Consider the following 22428-nt stretch of genomic DNA (forward strand, 5'->3'; position numbering starts at 1 on the left):
TTAATGAATTTTGTAGAACATATTGAAATGGGTACTTGCACAGCAATATCTGGGGTAATTGTGCACAACCTGTCTAAAGAATAGTAATGGGGAAGTTGATGGTCAAGATGGCTGTGGTAACTTTCATTGCCTGCACACACTCTGAATTAGCTGTCCCATGGGAGCAACAACTTTTTGAGAATATTTCTATTCAATAAGTATATGTATTAGACATTTTAAAAACTGAGCTACAATGTCTTATTACCCTGAAAGACTGACTAACCCTTTAAATTAAAAACAGAAAATGCTGAAACTGCACAGCAGGTCAGGCTGTATCTGTGGAAAGAGAAACAGAGATAACATTTCAGGTTGAAGACCAAGGTGCTTTTTTAACCTGGAACACTAACTCTTTCTTCCTCAGATGTGGCCTGACCTGCTGAGTATTTCCAACATTTCTGTTTTTATTTTAGATTTCCAGCATCTTTATTTTCAACCCTTTAATTTCCACGTATACAATCAGCCTTCCATACAACTTCTATTTCAGAGTGTAAGCGGCTCACAAATGAAATAAAGGTTCAGCAAATTCCCTTCAAATTCAGAAGTTGATACAATAACCGATGTGAATGGAAATTTAATGATGCGTGTGGGAGAACAGTGAGTACTGCCATAGAGTTTAGTGCTCGCCATTGATTGCATGATACACTAAAACTACCCAAGGTCTCAAACTGACCACTGCTTTAGAAGCCCCACTATTAGAATTTCTGAATTGAAGCCTGGAAGGAAAACTTTTTAGGTTTTTGTCTCATCCATACTGACTCCATCTAAGTACTGTCTTTCTGGTCCCTCCTCTCTGGCCCTAGCCCTACGACTTTCCTTTCAGCTAATTGCACTGTTCCCTTTTGAACTTCACAGTCAAATCTACCTCCTCTTCTACCCCCAGCTATGCATTCTAGACCTTAAAGCACTCACTGCATTTTTTAAAAAAATATCTTTCCTTATGTCATCACCTTCATTCTGTGCCCACTATTTTTATACCCTTCCCTGCCCCCTCTTAATTCTTTATTCTTTATTTGTCATTGTACTGTTGCAACAACACAATGAATTACGATGGCACTCCCTTGCCTCATAAAAACCAAAACAGTGAATTGATGAGCAATTATAACTATAAAATAAAACAAACATACTTACACAAATATAAAGTATAAAAAGGCAGTGTACAAATAAACCATGATAATAATGATAATCAGCAGTGTATCAATATATTAAATAACACCATGATGAGTCCAGCCAGTAAAGGGAGAAGACATAGTATGTGTGTGTATGTATAGGAGGTGTCAGTCCGTGTTCAAACAATTTAACAGCTTTGGGGGGGAAAAAAAGCTGTGTTTCAGTCTTGTAGTGTGTGCATGTATTTTCCTGTATCTCCTACCAGAGGGGAGTAGTTTAAAAAGGTAGTGAGCAGGGTGAGCTGGTTCTCGAATGATGTTTAAAGCCCTGCTCCAACATCGAGCCTGGTAGATGTCCTCCATCACTGGTAACTGAGTCCCAATGATGTTTTGGGCCGTCTTGATGACCCTCTGCAGAGCCTTCTGCTCCTTCCTAGTGCAGCTGGCATACCAAGCAATAATGCCGTATGTCAGATGCTCTCCACCGCACACCGTAGAAATTCACCAGAATGTTCTGAGACAGTCCTGGCCTCTCCTCAATTTCCTCAAAAAAAAGAGGTGTTGCTGTGCCTTCCTAATGACAGCTTAGGTGTGTATTGCCCAGGAAAAAGTCCTCGGTGATGTACGCCCCCAGGAATTTAAAACTGGAGACTCTCTCCACAGCCTCACCACCAATGAACACTGGACCAAGATCTATCTTCCTTGACTTCCTGAAATCCACCACAATCTCTTTAGTCTTTTGGGTGTTGAGAATGAGATTGTTGCGGAACACCAGGCTGTCAGGTTTTGAACCTCATCCCTGTATGCCAATCATTATTGTTCATGATCAGGCCAATGACTGTCATGTCGTCTGCAAACTTTATGATGGTGTTTGTTTCATTGGACGGATGAACAGTCATGAGTAAAAAGGGCATACAGGAAGGGACTCAGCACACACACCCCTGGGGAACACCAGTATTCAGGGTGAGGGTGGAAGATATATGCCCTCCTAACCTGACAGTCTGCGGACGATTGGTCAGAACAGTTCATAATCCAGTTACAGATTGTTGTAATGGGAAACAACTTCTCCTCATCTACAACCTTTACTAGGTTTTGCCTCTTCATAGATTGAATTTATTCTTTATTTCTGTGAACCTTGGGTTCTAGTAATGTTATCTGTATATTATTTACAATTCAGGCAACACATCAAAGATGCATTCACTGATCTGATTGATGCAGTAGGGTTTACAGATGATAACTAACAGTTTTTGTTCATAAACTTGGAAAATAATTCAAATTCTTATTGTGGGTCCATTAAAATAACCGAAAGAATGTGATTCAGGTTAGGGACTGGCTTTGTTTACATTTTGTTAACTACTGCAGTTTAAATTTCATAATGTGGGGAACGTATCTGTGGACAGCATAGTTAGGATGCAGAGAAGACCAAACTGTTTGAGTAGAAATGGTAGTGGTTGAATGAATAGTGCTGTGGGTATAGCAACTCCAGATTGTTGTGTTTATTGATTAGTTTATTAGGAAATCTTAGATATATATTTGAAAACCTACATTGCATTAACACAATGATCAGAGTGTACTACTTGAACATGCTGACTTTGTGTGGTGTAATACTGGTGACCTTGCAGAAACTCAGTCAGTGACCCTGTGACCTTGCATTGCTTTGTTTCATGTTGCTGAAGAGTTGGAGGACATCAAGCTGGAAACCACAATTCTAGACTTGTGTGCATCGTGATTTCTGCTGAATGATCTGAGGCTGAATGGCAAGAAAGGCTTGAATCTGTCTGTCACCTGTACCTGCCCTGCAGAATAATTAAATGGCAAGTGAAAACCTAACGGGGACGTTCTGTGCCAACTAACCTGCCCGTGTCAACGTTCAGGCAGGTTTTAAATAGGGCTTGTCACTTCCTGCACACAATAAACTGGAAGTTTATTTTAATATAGAGATTTGGGTTCTAAATTAAATTACAGCTAGTTTACTAGATTCAGCATAGCAGCCTATATCTGCACGTAGTTCAGTCCTGGTTGAGCACCAATCAGGCACTGCCAAAAACTCTTCCCCCAGTGTAACTGAAGATTGAAGGGAAGAGAGAATAAACCTCTGGGGCCCAGTGGTCAGGAAGGCATAATGGTGAAGGAGGACACTGGAGGGAAATAATTCTTGACAGTGAATGTGTGTAGAGGTTTAGAATTAGTGAGACTGTTCTGAAATGTGACAAAAACAACTGAAAAACCTAATGGGAGAACATCACTGATATACAACTTCTATGAAAATCAAAAAAGATTGTCTTTGTCTTTGTCTTGCACTGTACTACTGCCACAAAACAACAAATTTCACGACATATGTCAGTGATCATAAATCTGTTTCCAATTCTGAACAAGAACTGTGGATGCAGGAAGTCTGAAATAAAACTCAGCAGATTAGATAGCATCTGTGGAAAAGAGAACCAGTTAACATCCTGTTTCTCTCTCCACAGATGCTGCCTGACCTGAGTGTTTCCCAGCATTTTCTGGTTTTGTTTCAGTTAACCTTGTACAACTATTTATAGCCAACGTTACCTGTGCATCTTTCTAACGTAGTATGGGATCCCTTCACATGATGGGAGGTATAGTTGGACATTGGGATGAGCTGGGGAAGTTGATTAAAGGGTTCCTCTAAGGAAGGTGCCTATGTAGCTGGATAGGATTGAGGGGGGATTGGGAAGGAATTGCAGAGGCAATATAGCTGTAGACTCTGCATCCAGCATTGGAGCAAAGGTACCTCACTGCCTTTGGAGCAATTAGTGATGAGTAATTAATCTTGCCTTGCTAGCAGTACCTGCATCCCATGAACAAAAACAAAAATGGGGGCAGGAGCGGAATAAACAGACAGTAGGTCTAAGTCGGAAGCACCAAGGATATGGTGGGGTCTAAAGGTTGATGGAAGCTTGAGTAAGGAATTGCTGTTAAGGGAACCCACTGTGGACTGCCAGGTCATTCCAATCAGAGACCAAGTCCAACTGTTATAGAAATGTATTGAAAACAAAACTAATGTGAGACTTCTATGACTGGATATAAAATGGTGTTGTTCAAAGTAGTCAACATCCAGAATTTCTAACACTGAGCTGCTAAATGTGGCCCATTGTGTTTAAAGCCACTGCTGATGTTACCCTGCAGGAACCCAGGCAGCTGTAGTTCCTCATCAATTTTTCAGGTGAGTTAATGCATTTTAGCCTCTGGGCTCAGACACACATTGAAAAGACATTTTCTTGATATATTTAGTTATTTTGTGTAATGATTCCTAGAATGTGACAGCCCTACACTACTTCCTTATATTAAAGTTGCAAATCTACAGAGGAAATTGTATGTAGCAATGTTGGAGGTTTACTAAGATAATTTTAGTAGCTTTGAAGATGATGTTGGTTTGTTTGTAAACTAGGTCTACCGTTTTGTATGTATCAGTTGTATCAATCCACACATGAACTGTGAAGTTACCTATAAAGGTAAATTCCAGATGTGGGGTTTCAAATGGCATGTGCTCATTAACATAGTTCAACATAGATTTTGTTGAATTCTTATCATCATTTGTTTTGCTGTTGGCAATATTACACATTTCCCAACTTAATAGTCTGTAAAGTCTTTGCATAAACATCACAATCAAATCCTAACCTGCTTCTATTGCGTCTACATTTCCCTTTCGGCCCTGCATGCTGCTCCCTGCTTCTGACAGGCCAGGTAGATGGTTTATTCATGGAGTCCAGTTGTTGGTTGGAAAGGTAGGGCAGTAATCAATTAATTGCTTTTGTTGATTTTGCCCCATTCCACCCTTAAAAAGGGGCCCTTCCAGTCCTCCTTGCCCAGTAGCTGCGAGTTCAACTCAGGCTCTGGTGCAGATCCTAGGGGAGAACTAGTCTTTGGTCACTTGTGTTTGATGCATGCACAAGCACTCTCTTTGCACACTTACTCTCACTGAAGTAAGAGAAATTTAATATTTAGTTACTACAGGTAGCTAGTTCTCATTCATTTAACATGCCCAAAAGCTAATTTCTTCTCCTCCTGTATATTTAACACTCCCCATGCCCTGATGTATCACTACCCTGCTCTGAAAAAACATCCCTTCTAACACCACTTCTCTAGGTTTCATAAATTGCAGAAGACAAACTGTGCTCATCAATCTGAATCTACCATAGACACAGCAGATTGAGACTAATTAGAAATTACTACCATCCAGGAATTTGGTTTCCACCCCGCCCCCCCCCCCCCCCCCCCCAAATTCATTCAACCAAGAGAACAGGAATTTTTTTTTTCTCTTTAATTACACCAATGCTGTAGTTTTAGATTTTGACGGTGGTCTGAATATTCAAAAGCAAACATGTATTTCTAACTTAGATTTCCTGTAAGTTTTCAAATTATTTCTAAGCTGTGTAGACATCCGTGTCACTATTTAGTTGTTTTCACTGAAATGGTTTAGCTTAGTGACATAAGATTGGGACAAGAACCAGGTATTCACTAGCCAGGGGAAGGTGATCCCTTCCTACAGCTTTGAACCTCTGTGATAAATTGTTTGCCATGTGGATTGGTAACTCCACTATGAAATTCCTATAAGTGTTGCCCTCTAAAGCCTGCTCAGAGGAATGAGGCAAAACCTGTAACTGCAGAGGCCTTGGGAAACTTTAGCCTGTGGTAAATTCTCTTGACACACTGTGATTGCTAGGATGATGCTAGTCTAGAAATAGAGGCTTTTGGCCTCTAAATAGTTCCTCTGTTCTACTTCACCTTTCTCAAGTATTTTTTTAATGTGCAATGTACAACCTTGGTCTATCACACAGGATGCATTCTGCTGCTATTCCTCATGGAGCCTTGATTGCACCCAAACGACCTCCTCAGATTCTCCGTGATTAGAGTGGTTTCTATGACGACAGATACAGATCAGTCACAAATTCTTTCCTAAGCTGTAGGATTTTGTTGCCATGACAATTGCTTCATTGAGAATCATGGAGTGATGTCAAAATTATTAAAATTGATGCAGGCAATTATTTATCTTTACAGAAAATAAACTAGTTCACAGTTTCGCCCCATCAGACAGACCATAAGAAATGCTGTGGCGCTCTTAAAACAGAATAACAGATATGTTGTAGTATTTTATTAATGCTGGAAAAAAACTGAGCTCCCAGCATTTATAGAGTTGTCTCGTGTTTCTCTTGTGAAATTTCAAAACGTTTAAATCTGCAGTGACCTTCCTCGGGAGCTGACACCAGCCAATATATTGCTTGTGCTTTTTCAAATACCTCAATAATTAAGCTAAATTGATATTGATAATGTGGGAAAACTTGAAGTTTTGCATATGTACTAGTGAATCGCACCTTGATGCCATTAGCTTGTAAGGTTTGCTATCTTGTTTGTTTGGTACATTAGTGACACAAATTGTTAACATTTAATTTCTCTGGCATGACATTAAATATTTTGTATCTTATGTATTTATAGACTTTCTTAACAATGATATGAGGTTGTGTTTTTAAAGAATACTGACTAGCATGTCATGCACTGAACCTTACAAAAATAAACTAAATTTTCATTCTATTGTGAATTGTTGACCTGGGCCAAATTCACCTGAAATATAAGCATTTTTATAAACAGACCAAGGATCTCAACCATGTACTAAAGTTTGATCTCTCAATATGGTTTAAAATCCTGACACACCTACAATTACCAAACTAGTTACAATCTCTTGTACGTTGTTCATCCTTCAGATCAAGTGTGGGTTGAATTGTGAAACTGTCAGTGATTTTGCTTTGTAAGTCCAGAATTTGCAATCGTGTTCTCAGTAAAATATATCATTATTCTATAAAATCTAACAGCTATATCTGGTGCCCACATTTGCATAGTTAAGCAAGGAAATGCAGAACAGTCTCTGATACTTTAGTGCTCCTAAAGGCTGCACTATTGCAGTATTTTTGGGATGCATTTATCACCACTCAATGATTTGCTGTCAACTTCAATATCTTTCATTCATTATTCTCACTGTGGAGAAAAAAAACACACATTGAAAATTATGATGCTTGTTAAATTTCATTTAACTCGCTCTGGGGGGAAAAGTCCTTCAGTTTGGAGTGCTGTTCACTCTAAATACCATTTTAAAGGTTCTACGGTTTAAATTTAGTTTGACATTTTGATGTCGTAATGTTAACCCCATGTCGATGTCACAGTCTTGATTAACCTTTCTGTAATTTGTTTAAAAGGTTAAATAAAACTCTTGTTCCTGGTTTGTGAGAATTCTTCAGCATGCTTCACTGCTCAGCTTGCTCAATCCTACAGCTACACAAAATTTCACCTGCAACACCCAAACCCTGATACAGGGTTTTGACCCAAAACGTTGACTATACCTTTTGCCTTCACAGATGCTGCTTAAACCTGCTGAGGTCTCCCAGCAGCTTTTCTGACCCAAACCTTTGCAGGATATGGTTGCATTGTCAAGGATGGTGGTAAGCCCTTTGCTGTTGACTGGGCAGTTCAGGCCATTATTATTGAAAGTGGTTCAGTATAATAACAGTCGTGGCAGTTCAGAGGTTAGCCTACTGATGTTGGTTCTTGCTACAAAGATATTGTGGAAGTCTCAGTTTGTAAAAGACATTCTTTTGTCTGTTGTGCCACTTGAGCATTTATATTATGAAATTAATATGTATTAGTGACTGACTTAAAACACTTTCTTCCCCCTTCCCTCAAATGTTGTAGTGAACTGTACAAATTTGATGTGGGCTAACACTTTGCCATTTCAATTCTAATTTGTGCAAGAATTTACCAGTATGAGCAAAATTACATTTTATTACCGATTCACCAAGCCGTTATTTATCATCACTGTTCAGGCCTGCAAAATAAAACATTCATGCAGGCAGTTAAATATTAATAAAAACATTTATTTTCATTTTCACTTGATCTGGTATAAAACATGATATACAAAAAGGCCCCTGCTGTGTCATTTTCTGAAGAAGTGAAGCATTGGTGATGCAGTCCAGTACAACTTGATACCAACAGCCATTTACTATTCTAGTGCACAGTACTGAGTGAAGTCCTTGTTCTTTAATAAATGTTTCTCTCTCACTGTCCCCACTCCATTTAAGCAAACAAACACTCACGTCAAACCTTTAAAGTACAGAATTCCGAAGTAGGTTGAGCAACAGGAATTTATACTAGGCATTTATTAGTGGTAGAAGGAAAAAAAACTTAGTGGGAGCCCATTAAGACTGGCAAGCAGAAATGGTCAGTATATCACCTTTATCTGAATGTTTGTTGAAATGATCTACACTCTATTTTGACTTTTTCATTTCTGCCAGACCAGCTGAGCGATTCCACCATTTTCTGTCTTTTTGAATATTGTCCTCTTCACTGCGCTTTTAAAATGTTAAACAGAATTGAAAATCCAATCTTTGCTTGACTACTTTAAAATGTGCAACATAAAACAAAAAGTGAAGATTTCAATGTTCTTTTGGCACATCAGAACATATGTAAACAGTGTTATTTTTAACTATTAATACAAAATGAAAAAATAAATTTTCAAATCTTTCTAGACCATTGCAAAAAGTCCCCTGTAAATGGAACTTGTTGGGTTTTGCCAAAAGGCATCAGACATCTAGTCCAATGATTCCCCCCCCCCCCCCCCCGCCAATGTAGAGCTCCCTCCCTCTGGAGCTTACCATTTATTTGGAGTTTATGGTTTCCTGTCCCTGTTTTCAACAGCCCCCCCCCCACAACCCTCCCCCATCCATAGCATCATCACAAGCTGCAATAAAATTGCACAATTTGAGCTGACAGTAAAAAGCAGTGAGGTCCAGCTTCTCAGTCTTCTAGAATGTTCTGCGTGTATGATAAGATTCGTATTCATCGTCATCCTATTATTTAAATAAAAGGTTTTTTGTTAGAAAAATAAATGGGCAGGTTCTATCCACATTCATTTTACCTCAGTGCCATGTTTATTCAGTACACTCACTTGTGTATTATGTCACTGTTTCATTACTGTGGATCGTAGTAGAGTTACTAAAGGTTATTTAGAGTTTGTGGAAAACTTAGTTGCTCCTTACCTCAAAGGGTTCAGTTGTATTATCTGAAACTGTACCATATGCACCATACAGTGGATTCGGTACTGAGACCAGAGCAGGATTGTCCTCTGGTTTCAGGCCAACATTGTCATCATCGTCAGCCTAGTAATAGATACAAATTAAAACCAAGTCGTCTTTTTTCTGTGTCTTAAATGCATTTTGGCATAGATGGGACTCAATGTCCTAACTTTTTTTAATTAAGTTTCTAACAAATCAAAAATCCATCCCCAAAGTGAACTACTTAAGAATCTATACTGTGCCTATGGAGGAGTGTGGGCATTCAGCTTTAGACCACCTTGGGAATCTGGAAATATAGGCTGGAATATTTCTGGAGCAAGCCAATTTACAACACTGTAACTTACCAGTTCAAAAGTAGTGTTTGATTTCTGTAATTTCTGGCTGAATCAACCTTAAAACAGGATCCAACCACATGGTTTTCATAGAAAATGCATGAAATGTTATGGTACAATTATATTATTAAGGAATGCTACCATCTCCAAAAATTACACAGCAGAGCATCCGTGCAGGCTGTTCCAAACCAGAACTGTGATTCTATTTTGCAATTCAGGCCATTGAAAAACAATGTGAAAGAAAGCAAACGTACCTTGAAGTACTGAAAGCGAAACCCTCATTCCTGCGACGAAACCAAGCGATAAGCCCAGCTACGACACCAATCAAACATAACAGACCCAGTGCTGCACCAAGGGCAATATGAGGATGACTTTGAAGAAGCTGTAACCTAATGAAACGAGTGGGTTTGGTGATTACAATGATTTGTATTCATGTAGTCATTACTGGATAATGACCCTTAAATGATGTAACTCTTGTAAAAAATCCCACTGAGATTCAAAAAGCAGTTAGACATGCTAAAATATCAACTGAGTATCCGTCATTGAGAACTTCAGATAGACCATCCTTAATCTCGTTCTCAAATTAATAAAATTAAGTAGATAGTAAAATATGAGTCAAATGATTGATTGAATTCAGAGCCAGTAAGTAATTGTGCTCACAGCTGATCTCTCTTGTAATCGAGAACTATCTAGTAAAGTCGGTGCAACAACTTGTCCTTATCCTAAAACATCACAACAGACTGTGTCAATTCAAAAGGAACCTTGCTGTCCAAGGTGTCTTGGCAGCCAAACGACATTAAAGAATTCTTACAGGCAGTGTATAGAAGCCTGCAAACTTTGAAGACAAAGACTGCAGATGCTGGAAATCTGGAGCAACACAAAATGCTGGAGAAACTCAGTGGGTCAGGCAGCATCCATGGAGGAAAATGGACAGTTAACATTTCAGCTCGAGACCCTTCTTGAGGACTCGAAGAAGGTCTCGAGCCCGAAACATCGTCTGTCCATTTCCCTCCATAGATGCTGCCTGATGTGCTGGGTTCCTCTAGCATTTTGTGTGTTGCTCCTGCAGATGTGAATTAACCTTATAAGCATAAAGATTGTATCAAATGCATGAAGCAGAAGCTGGTACATAAAACTTTTTAAAATAATTGAAGGAACTAAAATGCATACATAGAAGAGATTTAAGCCAAATAGTTTCATATTGTGATTTAGCATGCCTTTAAAGCTTCACTTATACGTCATGCTGCTTTATGTCTTCTTCTGAGGAAGTTCTTCAGGATCAAAGATAACTTATTTTCTCACCAGTTTTGTGACTAAGGAGCCCAGTGTGGAAGTTGATGCTCTCCTTCCACTAAATATGCAGGTTTTCTCTGTGCTCCTGCTGCATGGCCTTGGACATGGAACAATCATGATGGTATTGAAGACCAACTCTGAACAGTCATGGACCAGAAATTCTCAGATGTCAATGGGGATGTGTCCATTTCTTCAAGAAGGTTTTTGAACACATCCTTGAATCTTTTTCTCTGTCTATCTGGTAATCTCTTCCCATTACAAAGCTTGGAATGGAATGTCAGATTCAAGAGTCACTCTATTCCAAGGTCAAACATGCGAGTGAAAACAGCCTACCAAAGGATCCTCAATACTGGGGATGTTGGCCTGGGAGAGGACACTGATATTGGTTGGTTTGTTATAGGTTTTTACAGTGACAGCACTGGTGATATTTTTCCAGAAACACACGGGATGGGGGGGGGGGGGGGGGGGGGGGGGGGGGGGGGGGGGGGGGGGGGGGGGGGGGGCAAGGGGTCACTGCTACCTGGTAGATCATGAATTGTGTCTCTGGGCTTGGGTCTTGGTCTTCAAATGCCCTTTTCCTTGATTGAAGTTAGTGCAGAATTCATCATTGATAGCTGCCCTTACCAAGAGGTGCTTCCAGAGATGCGAGCAGTTGTCCACATTTTCCAGTCATGCTTTGAACCTTTATTGTTGAGGACAATGTGGGAGAGAACCTCTGTCTTGCAGATGTTGAGTGTAATGCCCATCCTCTTACATGCTTCAGAGAAAGCATCAACAATGGCATAGAGCCCAGCTTCTGTGCCTGTCTAAACACAATGACCATTTTCTCATTTCAGCTGGTATACAGAGGTCTAGGGTAACTTTGCTTCTGGGGCGTAGTTGCAGTAGGTCGAAGAATTCACCATTCATTCAGAAGATTAGCTCCACTCCAAGAGGAAGTTTGTTTGAAGGAGTGCTGAATCACTAGTGGAAGACAGGATCATCTTCTCCAGAGCCTAAAAACCAATGAAGCCTTTGCATTTGACACCAACTATCAATAAGAATCTTATGACCTGTTGCCTCACACCCTGCAAAGACCTGAAGCAGTCAGTCTGGCCTGGACTTGGAGGTAAGAAATATCTGAATCACAATTCCACAGAAGGTTTCCTAATCCAGTGAAACACTTACCCGCACGTGAGTCATTAGAGGTCCTTTTATGGCATGAATAATTCCATTGTGGCAATTATATCCCATTTCAAAATAAGAATGCCATTCACCAACTTTGAACCCTATCATTACAAAAAAGATGGGTTAGTTCAGGTTAGAATCTGATTCTAATTTAAACTTTCAAATATCTGAGGCTATGTTTCCACATCTCTCCCATCTTGATTTATGGAGGGATTTTGAAAAAGTAAAAAAAATCAACTTTCAACTTGAGTTAAAAATAATAGGGTATAATTTATATTTTTTAAGTTCTATATTTATTACTAGGAAAACTAGATTTAGTATCTGGATAGAAATAATGGTTATAATGCACTTTAAACCCATCTAAGTAACCTCTCCTCTTCATCAGCCAATCAATCAAGTTTAAATTTCCTTTAAGCATGGTTTTGTGTGTGTGGCACAATCCCACGTTAGTGCATGCTATATTTTTTTAAATCAAGAAATAAGTGTGACAATTTCTCACAAAGAAGCAAAATCATACTGACATTGAGCACTATCTGCTCTTTATAAACACACAATGCTCATCAGACCCTTCACCAGTTCTGAGGTAGGAGCTTCAAACTCAAATGTTAACTGTTTCTATTTCCACAGATGCTGCCTGACCTGCTAAGTTTTTCCAACATTTTCAGTTTTAAAAAAAATGCTATAATGCTGGAGGAACTCAGCAGGCCAGGCAGCATCTGTGAAGAAAAAGCAGGCGGTCAACGCTTCGGGTCAGGACCCTTCTTCAGGACTGACGATAGGAAAAGGGGAAGCCCAATATATAGGAGAGGAAAGCAGAGCAGTGATAGGTGGACAAAAGAGGGGAGGCGGATGGACACAAGGTGGTGATAGGTAGATGCAGGTGAGAGATAGTGATGGGCAGGTGCAGGGAAGGAGGGGAGAGCAGGTCCACTGGGGGATGACTAAGGGTCACAGACTTAAAATAAAGGGTTGGCCATGCAGGACAGAGCTAAGAAGAAATTGCTTCTCCCAGAAGGTTAATCTTTTGAATTCACCCCCCAAAAGGGCTAAGGAGGCTCAAACACTGACTATATGCAAAGGAATTCAATAGATTTTTTGACATCAAGGGATATGGGGTTAGTGCAGGAAGTAGAAACTGAGCTAAAAGATGAGCTATGAAATTATCGAAGAGCAGAGTAGACACAAGGGGCTGAGTTGTCTATTGCTTCGACTTGGCCACCTCTCATGCAGCTGAGATGCATGTTTGTTTCTTGGAGTATACAGTTACCTCCTCATCCTTCTCTTTCTGTTTGTCTCTCTCTTCCCTGCTGCAAAGAGGCAATGTATCAATTGAATTTATAGTTCTAGAAAGGTGCTTTTGTCCCACAATGTCACTCTGTTCTCATTCTTTCATTTCAGATTTCCTGGGGATGTAGCTTTTCCCTTAACTATAGGATTTGGGTCCAAGTTCATTACTGAATTTACAAGATATCTTTATTAGTCACACATACATCAAAACACACAGTGAAATGCATCTTTTTGCGTAGAGTGTTCTGGGTGCAGCCTGCAATTGTCGCCAGGCTTCTGGCGCCAACGTAGCACGCCCACAACTTCCTAACCCGTACGTCTTTGGAATGTGGGAGGAAACCAGAGCACCCGGAGGAAACCCACGCAGACACAGGGAGAACATACAAACTCTTTACAGACAGTGGGCCGGATTAGGGCTAGATTGCTGGTTGCTGGCGCTGTTATAGCATTATGCTAACCACTACACTACTGTGGCCTCTCATGAAGCTTTGTTTTAATAGTGAACAATTTAAATTAGCACAATTCAGCTGGAAAGTCAATTTAGTGAAACAACCTCCTTTTGAATTCACTACCCAAAAGGACTGTGGAGGCTCAATCACTGACTATATTCAAGGGAATTCAAAAGATTTTTTGACATTAAGGGATATAGGGTTAGTACAGGAAGTAGAACTGAGGTAAAAAGGACATCACCAATTTTCACCAACAGAATGCTTTTATTCTGAATATTGCTCCACAGAGTGACACAGAATTTCAGAACATTAAAAATTAGAAAACAGGCGCTGCTTATGATGTACTTCTCCTAGAACTAGGTTTAGAAAAGTGCTAATTTTAACTCTAGCCCTAACCCTAATTTTTTTAAAATTAGGTTTGTGTTTTAATATACTTAACTTACCTCAAGGAGAGTGTTATTTACAGGTGCAACTTCATCAATATGAAGATCATATCCTAGTCTGGATGAAATGAGTGTATGATCACTCAGCTCATCATAAAAAAAGGAAACTATTGTTCCTGTGGATGTGATTTTCAAGATCGCTCCATGATAAGGTCTGGACACAATAAGAAATCAGTAAAATGTTTAACCTTGCATGAAACATTCTACATTACAATGAACTACAACTACCAGAAATGGCTCAGTTTGTAACGTATTTGAGCCAGCAGGTTGTGGGCTAATGCCCTTTTCTACATCACAATGCAGTGCAAAGGGAGTGCTTAGATTTACATACTACATTTAAAAGAGTGATTAAATTTGAATGAAGGCAATGTTTGTCTGCAAACGATCTCGTACTACTAAAAACCAGTGAGTGTCCCTGATTTTTGTGTTTAGTCATCTCTCAACTCTGAGCCACAGATTAGTGGGCCAGTCTGCAATCTCAATGCAGTAGAATTGTACAATTTATGTTTGGTTTCATATAATTGTGCATATGACAATAAACTAGACTTTGATTCTGGATTCCTAATTTGTGCAAAACTGCTTTTGTCTATAGAACAGATGTGATTGTACTCGAGGGGGATGCAGAGGAGATTCACCTCTAGAGGCCCATTTCCTTTGATTTTAAGAATACACATTACAACCCATCAATTTAAAGTCATTTAACCAATTTAATGGTAAAGAAAAAAATTCCACGCCATTTCTGATGATAACTATTCCTTTTTTTTCAGCACAATGCAGGCCCTTCAGCCCACCATGTTGTACCGACCTTTAAACAATGCCTAAGATTATCTAAACCCCTTCCTCCCACATATCCCCTATTTTAAAATTCTCCATATGCTTATCTAACAATCTCTTGAACTTGACCAATGTACCTGCCTTCACCGTCACCCCAGGCAGTGCCTTCCATGCCCCAACCACTCTCTGGGTAAAAAAACCTCCCTCTGATATCTCCCTTGAACTTCCCACCCATTACTTTAAAGCCATGCCCTCTTGTATTGAGCATTGGTGCCCTGGGAAAGAGGTGCTGGCTGTCTACACTGTCTATTCCTCTTAATATTTTGTATATCTCTATCATGTCTCCCCATCCTCCTCCTCTCCAAGAGTACAGCCCTAGCTCCCTTAGTCTCTCCTCATAATCTATACTCTCCAATCCAGGGCAGCATCCTGGTAAATCTCCTCTGCACCCTTTCCAATGCTTCCACATCCTTCCTGTAATGAGGCAACCAGAACTGGACACAGTACTCTAAGTGTGGTCTAACCAGAGTTTTGTAGAGCAGCTTCTTTTGTAGAGTTCCTTCACCCTGCCATTCTTTCTGTGCCTCACCAGGACAAATTTATCCCTAACATCCTGCAAGAGATCCCTGAACGACGACAACATCCCCATAGTACATTTCCCTTCAAAAATATCATCCCAATTTACTCTCGCAAGTTCTAGCCGTATAGCCTCATAATTTGCCCTTCCCTAATTAAATATCTTCCTGTCCTCTCTGCTCCTATCCTTGTCCATGACAACGCTAAAGGTTAGGGAGCAGTGGTCACTGTCCCCCAAATGCTCACCCACAGAGATCCGTCACCTGACCCGGTTCATTACCTAATACTAGATCTAATATGGCATTCCCTCTAGTCGGCCTGTCAACATACTGTGACAAGAATCAGTCCTGGACACACTTAACACACTCTGCCCCGTCTAAACCTTTGGTACTAAGCAGGTGCCAATCAATATTTGGGAAGTTGAAGTCTCCCATAATAATAACCCTGTTATTCTTGCACCTTTCCAAAATTTGCCTCCCACTCTACTCCTCAGTATCCCTGCTGCTACCTGGGGGCCTATAGAATACTCCCAGTAGAGTAACTGCTCCTTTCTTGTTCCTAACTTCCACCCATACTGACTCTAGAGAGGATCCTTCTACATTATCCACCCTTTCTGCAGCAGTAATAGTACCCCTGGGCAGTAACACCACCCCTCCTCCTCTTCTTCTCCCCCCCCCCACCCTATCCCTTTTAAAACACTGAAATCCAGGAATATTCAATATCCATTCCTGCCCTGGTGACAGCCAACTCTCTGCCAGAGCCACAATATCATAGTCCCATGTACGTATCCAAGCTCTCAGTTCATCACCCTTATTCCTGATACTTCTTGCATTTAAGTAAATGCACTTTAGCCTATCCACCTTTCTACTTTTATACCCTATACTCTGCTTCTCCTTCCTCAAAGCCTCTCTACATGTTAATTGTTTTGTTTTGAGTCAGAAGAAAACATTAGGAAAGTGCAATATTTCGTACCTCACTTTCTTCCAGGCCCGAGTCTAAGGGAATAAACAATGTTTCATTAGTTGTCTTGTCTGACAGGAACTCTAGGAATTCTGCTCCTTTTTCAGTCGCTTGGGCATAGTCCAACAATTTCTAATGAGAGACAGCAAATAATAATGTGCACTGTTGACCACCACAAAACCTTTGCAAATAAGATTGTGGAAGAACAATACTTACAGAATAAAAGATTGAAAAATTGGAGTGACTGGAGATCACATTCATTAGGTTCCCATTGCAGGAATAGCCATCACCTACAAAGTCTTCTTTACATACACATTGAATATCTAGGAAGTAACGTGACAGAAAAATAGCCATGAGTAGCCCATAAATATTTTGCAAATCAAATATACTTTAGATGTTCTACTTTTGGAAAAGAACAGTAAACTCATTCAAACGATACATTTAACTTGGTGCCTACCTTGCTTTCTAAAGCAGTAAGCATCCCACAGTTCACTGAGATTTGCCCTCACGCCATAATCAAAGACCCCGATGTTGCCATAACCACAGTTAGGGTTTAAGTGGGTTATGGGATACCCTGCCTTCATTCTCAGCCATCCATCCGATTATACAGAGGTGATAGCCAAACTGTGCAAGATAAATCATGGAAAGAATCAATAAGTAATCCTATTTGGTTGCAGGGAGCCTATATTTTGTCACCTGTTTGCTATTTAAGATCAATGGACCTCCGCGTTGATGCCAATTAACTGTAATAATTCTTTCACATTTAACTATCACTGCTAACTGCAGTCAATGTAGTCTTGTGAAGGATTTATGGTACTACATTTTGGCAGTTTATAGGTAATAATCAGATTGATTATACTAGTTCTATAAATCCATCAATGCCCCCCCCCCACCCCGGATATAAAGGAATAGAAATAGTCTGTAATTACAGTTGACATTTTGTTTGAAGCCTTCTGAAATTTTTGTGGTCAGTGCTCTTTTAAAGCTATTATTTGCTATATCATACACTTGTCCGTTATGTGAAAATCCTCTAATAATTTCGCACATGAAAAGGGTGAGTGCATGCATTTGAGTTGGCGGCCCAGCCTATCATCCGCGTGCTGAGAGGTAATTTTATATCCATCATATTGTGACTGCAACGAAGGAGAAAGATGTAGCTTAGTTAGAAAGTAAAACCTGAATCTAAAATAGCCAGAAGTCTCATGCAGTGAAAACAAATTCAATGAATTCCAGGAGCAAGAACTGAAGCAGTCTCTGTCTGCAGCATGTATCACCACTTGCAGAAGATAAGGGCTGTAATCAAGTCATAATTTAGTAGGTGATTTTCTGGACGAGTTTAGATCACTTAAATAACTTTACCTGAAATGTTAACTTTGTTTCTATCTCCACAGACACTGCCTTGACCGGCTGAGCTTTCAGGTTGTTGTCTTACATCAGAACTCGTCAAAGTTATAGATAACTAGGTTAAGATACAGAAATAGGGACAAGAGGAACAAAGGAGAAGTTATATGATAGAGGGAAGACAGAAGGCTAAATGGCAAAAAGGAATTACAGTTCAAAGTGAAAGATGATGGTAATAGGGAATAAAGAAAAGACCAGATTTTACAGAGAAATATTACTTTCTCCCCCCAGTGGAAATGAACAGCTGTAAGGGGATCATTTTTCAGGTAATTTACATGTTCAAATTGACTCATAGAGCACTAGAGCACACGGAAATAGGCCCTTCAGCCCATCTAGTCCATGCCGGCCTGGTTTTCTGCCTCATCCAATCTGCCTGCATCCAGACCATAGCCCTCCATCCCTCTCCCATCCACGTACCTGTCCCAACTTCTCTTAAATATTACAAATGGTAACAAATGGCACAGTAGTGTACTGGTTAGTGTAACACTATTACTGCGCCAGCAACCCAGGTTCAATTCCGGCTGCTGCCTGTAAGGAGTTGGTACGTTCTCCCCGTGTCTGCGTCGGTTTCCTCCCACATTCCAAAGACGTACGGGTTAGGGAAGTTGTGAGCATGCTACGTTGGTACCAGAAGCATGACGACACTTGTGGGCTGCCCCCCCCGAACACTCTATGCAAAAGATTCATTTCACTGTGTGTTTTGATGTACATGTGACTAATAAAGATATCTTAAATGAACCCGCATCCACCACTTCCGCTGGCAGCTTGTTCTACACTCTCACTATCCTCCGAGTGAAGTAGTTCCCCCTCAAATATTTCACCTTTCACCCTAAACCCATGTCCTCTAGTTCTAGTCTCACCCAATCTGAGGGGAAAAACCTGCATGCATTCACCCTTTCTATACCCCTCATAATTTTGTATACCTCCATAAGATCTCCCCTCATTCTCCTGCACTCCAGGGAATAGAGTCCTAACCTATTCAAGCTTTCTCTGTAATTCAAGTCCCAGCAACATCCGTGTAAATTTTCTCTGCACTCTTTCAAGCTTATTTGATCTCTTTCCTGTAGGTAGGTGACCAGAACTGCACACAATTTTCTAAATTTGGCCTCACCAACATCTTATACAACTTAAACATAACATCCCAACTCCTGTACTCAATGCCCTGATTTATGAAGGCCACTGCGCCAAAAGCTCTCTTTCCAACCCCATCTACCTGTGATACCACTTGCAAGGAATTATGGATCTGTATTCCCAGGTCCCTGTTCTACTGCACACCTTAGTGCCCTACCATTCAATGTGTACGTCTTCACCCACCTACCATCCCCCTCTCACCTGGACTCACCTATCACCTGAACTCACCTATCCCTTGCCTGCATGTGCTCCTCCCCCCTCCCCCCCCCCCCCACCCCCACCTTCTTATTCCGGCTTCTGCCCTCTTCCTTTCCAGTGCTGATGAAGGGTCTCAGTCCAAAACATTGTTTATTTTCCTCCATGGATGCTGCCTGACCTGCTGAGTTCCTCCGGCACTTTTTTGTCTATTGCTCCAGATTCCAGCGTCTGCAGAATTTTTTGTGTCTGTGTATGTCTTACCCTGGTTTGTCCTCCCAAAGTGTATCACCTCACACTTGTCTGCATTAAATTACATCTGCCATTTTTCAGCCCATTTTCCCAGCTGGTCCAGATCACTCGGCAAGCTTTGATAGCCTTCCTCAGTGTCCACTATGCCTCCAATCTTGGTGTCATCCGCAAACTTGCTGATCCAGTTTGCCACATTATCTAAGTCATTAATATAGATGATAAACAACAACAGACCCAGCACCGATCCCTGCGGCACACAACTAGTCACAGGCCTCCAATCAGACAACCATCTACTACCACTCTCCAGCTTCTCCCGCTAAGCCAACATTGAATTCAATTGACTACTTCATCCTGAATGCCAAGCGACTTAACCTTCTGGACCAGCCTCCCATGTGGGACTTTGTCAAAGGCCTTGCTAAAGTCCACGAAGGCAACATCCACCGCCTTCCCTTGACCAACCTGCCTGGTAACCTCCTCGAAAAACTCTATAAAGATTGGTTAGACACGACCTGCCACGCACAAAGCCATGTTGACTATCCCTAATCAGGCCCTGTCTATCCAAATACTTGTATATCCTGTCCCTCAGAATACCTTCCAATAATTTACCCACGACTGACGTCAGGCTCACCGGCCTATAACTTCCTGGCTTATTCTTAGAGCCTTTCTTAAATAACAGAACAACATTAGCTATCCTCCAGCACCTTACCTGTGACTAAGGATATTTTAAATATCTCTACACCAGCCTCCCACAAGGTCTGAGCAGACACCTTGTCAGGCCCTGGGGATTTATCCACCCTAATTCGCCTCAAGACAGCAAGCACCTCCTCACTATTTTTCCTCAGTTCTATAGACTCTGTGTCTCTCTCTCGAGTAAATACAGAAGCAAAAAATTCATTTAAGACCTCCTCCATCTCTTTCGGCTCCATGCATAGACGACCATGCTGATCTTCAAGAGGATCAGTTTTGTACCGTGATATCCTTTTGCTCTTAATATAGCTATAGAAACCCTTGGGATTCTCTTTCACCCTGTCTGCCAAAGCAACCTCATGTCCTCTTTTAGCCCTCCTGATTTCTCTCAAGTGTTTTCTTACATTTCTTACACTTCTCAAGTGCCTAATTTGATCCTAACTGCCTATACCTGATAGGTGCCTCCTTTGTCTTTACCAGAGCCTCAATATCCCTTGATAACCAAGGTATCCTAAACCTGTTAGCCTTGCCTTTTATTCTAACAGGAACATGCAGATTCTGTACTCTCAATATTTCACTTTTGAACATTTCCCACTTACCAAGCATTTCTTTCCCAGAAAACAACCTACCCCAATCCACGCCTGCCAGATCCCTTCTTATGCCATCAAAGTTGGCCTTCCTCCAGTTTAGAATCTTAACCCTAGGACCAGTCCTATCCTTCACCATTATTATCTTGTAACTAATGGAATTATGATCACTAGATCCAAAGTGTTCCCCTACACTCACTTCTGTCACCTGCCCTGTCTCATTCCCTAACAGGAGATCCAGTATTGCACTCTCCCTATAGTTGGGACCTTTACATATTGATTAAGGAAACTTTCCTGAACACATTTGACAAACTCTATCCCATTCAGTCCTTTTATAGTATGGGAGTCCCAGTCAATATGTGCACTTACGTATTTAATTGTTTTAAGTAGTTGCTTTTAAATGTTTATCACAACTGTGATTAATCTTTAATAAATTTTGAATGTTTGGGAATGTCAGAGGGTCGTAAAGAGAGCATTTGGCACTTTGGTCTTCATAAATCAGGGCACTGAATAGAGGAGTTGGGATGTTATGTTGAAGTTGTGCAAGACATTGGTGAGGCCGAATTTAGAGTATTATGTGCAGTTCTGGTCACCTACCTACGGGAAAGATATCAATAAGCTTGAAAGAGTGCAGAGAAAATTTACAAGGATGTTGCCAGGACTTGAGTACCTGAGTTATAGGGAAAGGTTGAAAAGATTAGGACTTCATTCCCTGGAGCACAGGAGAATGAGGGAAGATTATAAGATACAAGGTATACAAAATTATGAGGGGTATAGAAAGGGTGAATGCATACAGGCTTTATCCCCTAAGGTTGGGTGAGACTAGAACTAGAGGACATAGGTTTAGGATGAAAGGTGAAATATCAGACCACCTGCCTAGTCCCATCTACCTGCACCTGGACAATATCCCTCCAAACCCCTCCCATCCACATACCTGTCCAAACTTCTCTTAAATGTTACAATTCAACCCACATCTACCACTTCCACTGGCAGCTTGTTCCATACCTACACCACCCCGAGTGAAGAAGTTCCCTCTCAGATTCTCCTTAAATATTTCACTTTTCACCGGTATGCAAGACAAGTTTTTCACTGTACCTCGGAACAAGTGACAATAAATAAACCAATACATCGGGAGCATGGGGAGAGAGTGATATTGTGATAGAGGAGCAGCAATGATTATATTAAATAGTGATGCAGGCTCAGCGGGCTGAATGGTCTACTCCTGCTCCTATTTTCCATATCTCCATGTTTCTATATCCACCTGGTGGCACCTGACTGAACTGTGCATATGCAAAGGCTTCACAGCCACACACTTCTCCCTAACTCCCATACCCACCACCCTGAATAATCAACACGCTGTCTTTCGCTGCCCTGTTTCACACATAGAGAAAGGTGACTTGGGAAGGACTTGTAGCAATACTGCCCCTTCCACCGCCTGCTCCCCTACTATAGAATCGGCCGGTAGCCACCATACTTAAGATAGGAGAAACAAGGGGAGAAGATATGAAAGAACAATAAAAGGAAAATGATATATTAAGATTTTGGAAAACCAACACCAGGACCAGAATGGTGGAATCAAGGTGTTAGACCAAGGCAGACAGGAAATTGACACTCTGGGGTCACTTCCTAACAGGCAGCCAATTGAGATTCCAGCAGAGGTCTAAA

At 40.8% G+C, this 22428-nt stretch overlaps 1 protein-coding gene and 1 long non-coding RNA gene across 2 annotated transcripts in view; both read right to left on the reverse strand.

The window, feature by feature from the left end:
* Positions 1-8870: 8870 nt before the first annotated feature.
* Positions 8871-9951, reverse strand: LOC127572064 (uncharacterized). Its single transcript, XR_007956553.1, has 3 exons — positions 9816-9951; positions 9194-9313; positions 8871-9004 (listed from the first exon to the last, which is right to left on the reverse strand). It is a non-coding gene; the product is annotated as an uncharacterized LOC127572064 (long non-coding RNA).
* Positions 9952-11474: 1523 nt separating this feature from the next.
* Positions 11475-22428, reverse strand: part of stab1 (stabilin 1) — a 157150-nt gene continuing 146196 nt past the window's right edge. The window contains 9 exon segments of the mRNA XM_052017592.1: positions 11475-11660; positions 12022-12071; positions 12074-12122; positions 14201-14253; positions 14309-14354; positions 16523-16642; positions 16727-16833; positions 16968-17091; positions 17093-17134. Coding sequence (XP_051873552.1) covers positions 11475-11660; positions 12022-12071; positions 12074-12122; positions 14201-14253; positions 14309-14354; positions 16523-16642; positions 16727-16833; positions 16968-17091; positions 17093-17134 — 777 coding nt within the window.

Source organism: Pristis pectinata, chromosome 6, assembly GCF_009764475.1.
Source record: "Pristis pectinata isolate sPriPec2 chromosome 6, sPriPec2.1.pri, whole genome shotgun sequence".
Classification (NCBI taxonomy): domain Eukaryota; kingdom Metazoa; phylum Chordata; class Chondrichthyes; order Rhinopristiformes; family Pristidae; genus Pristis; species Pristis pectinata.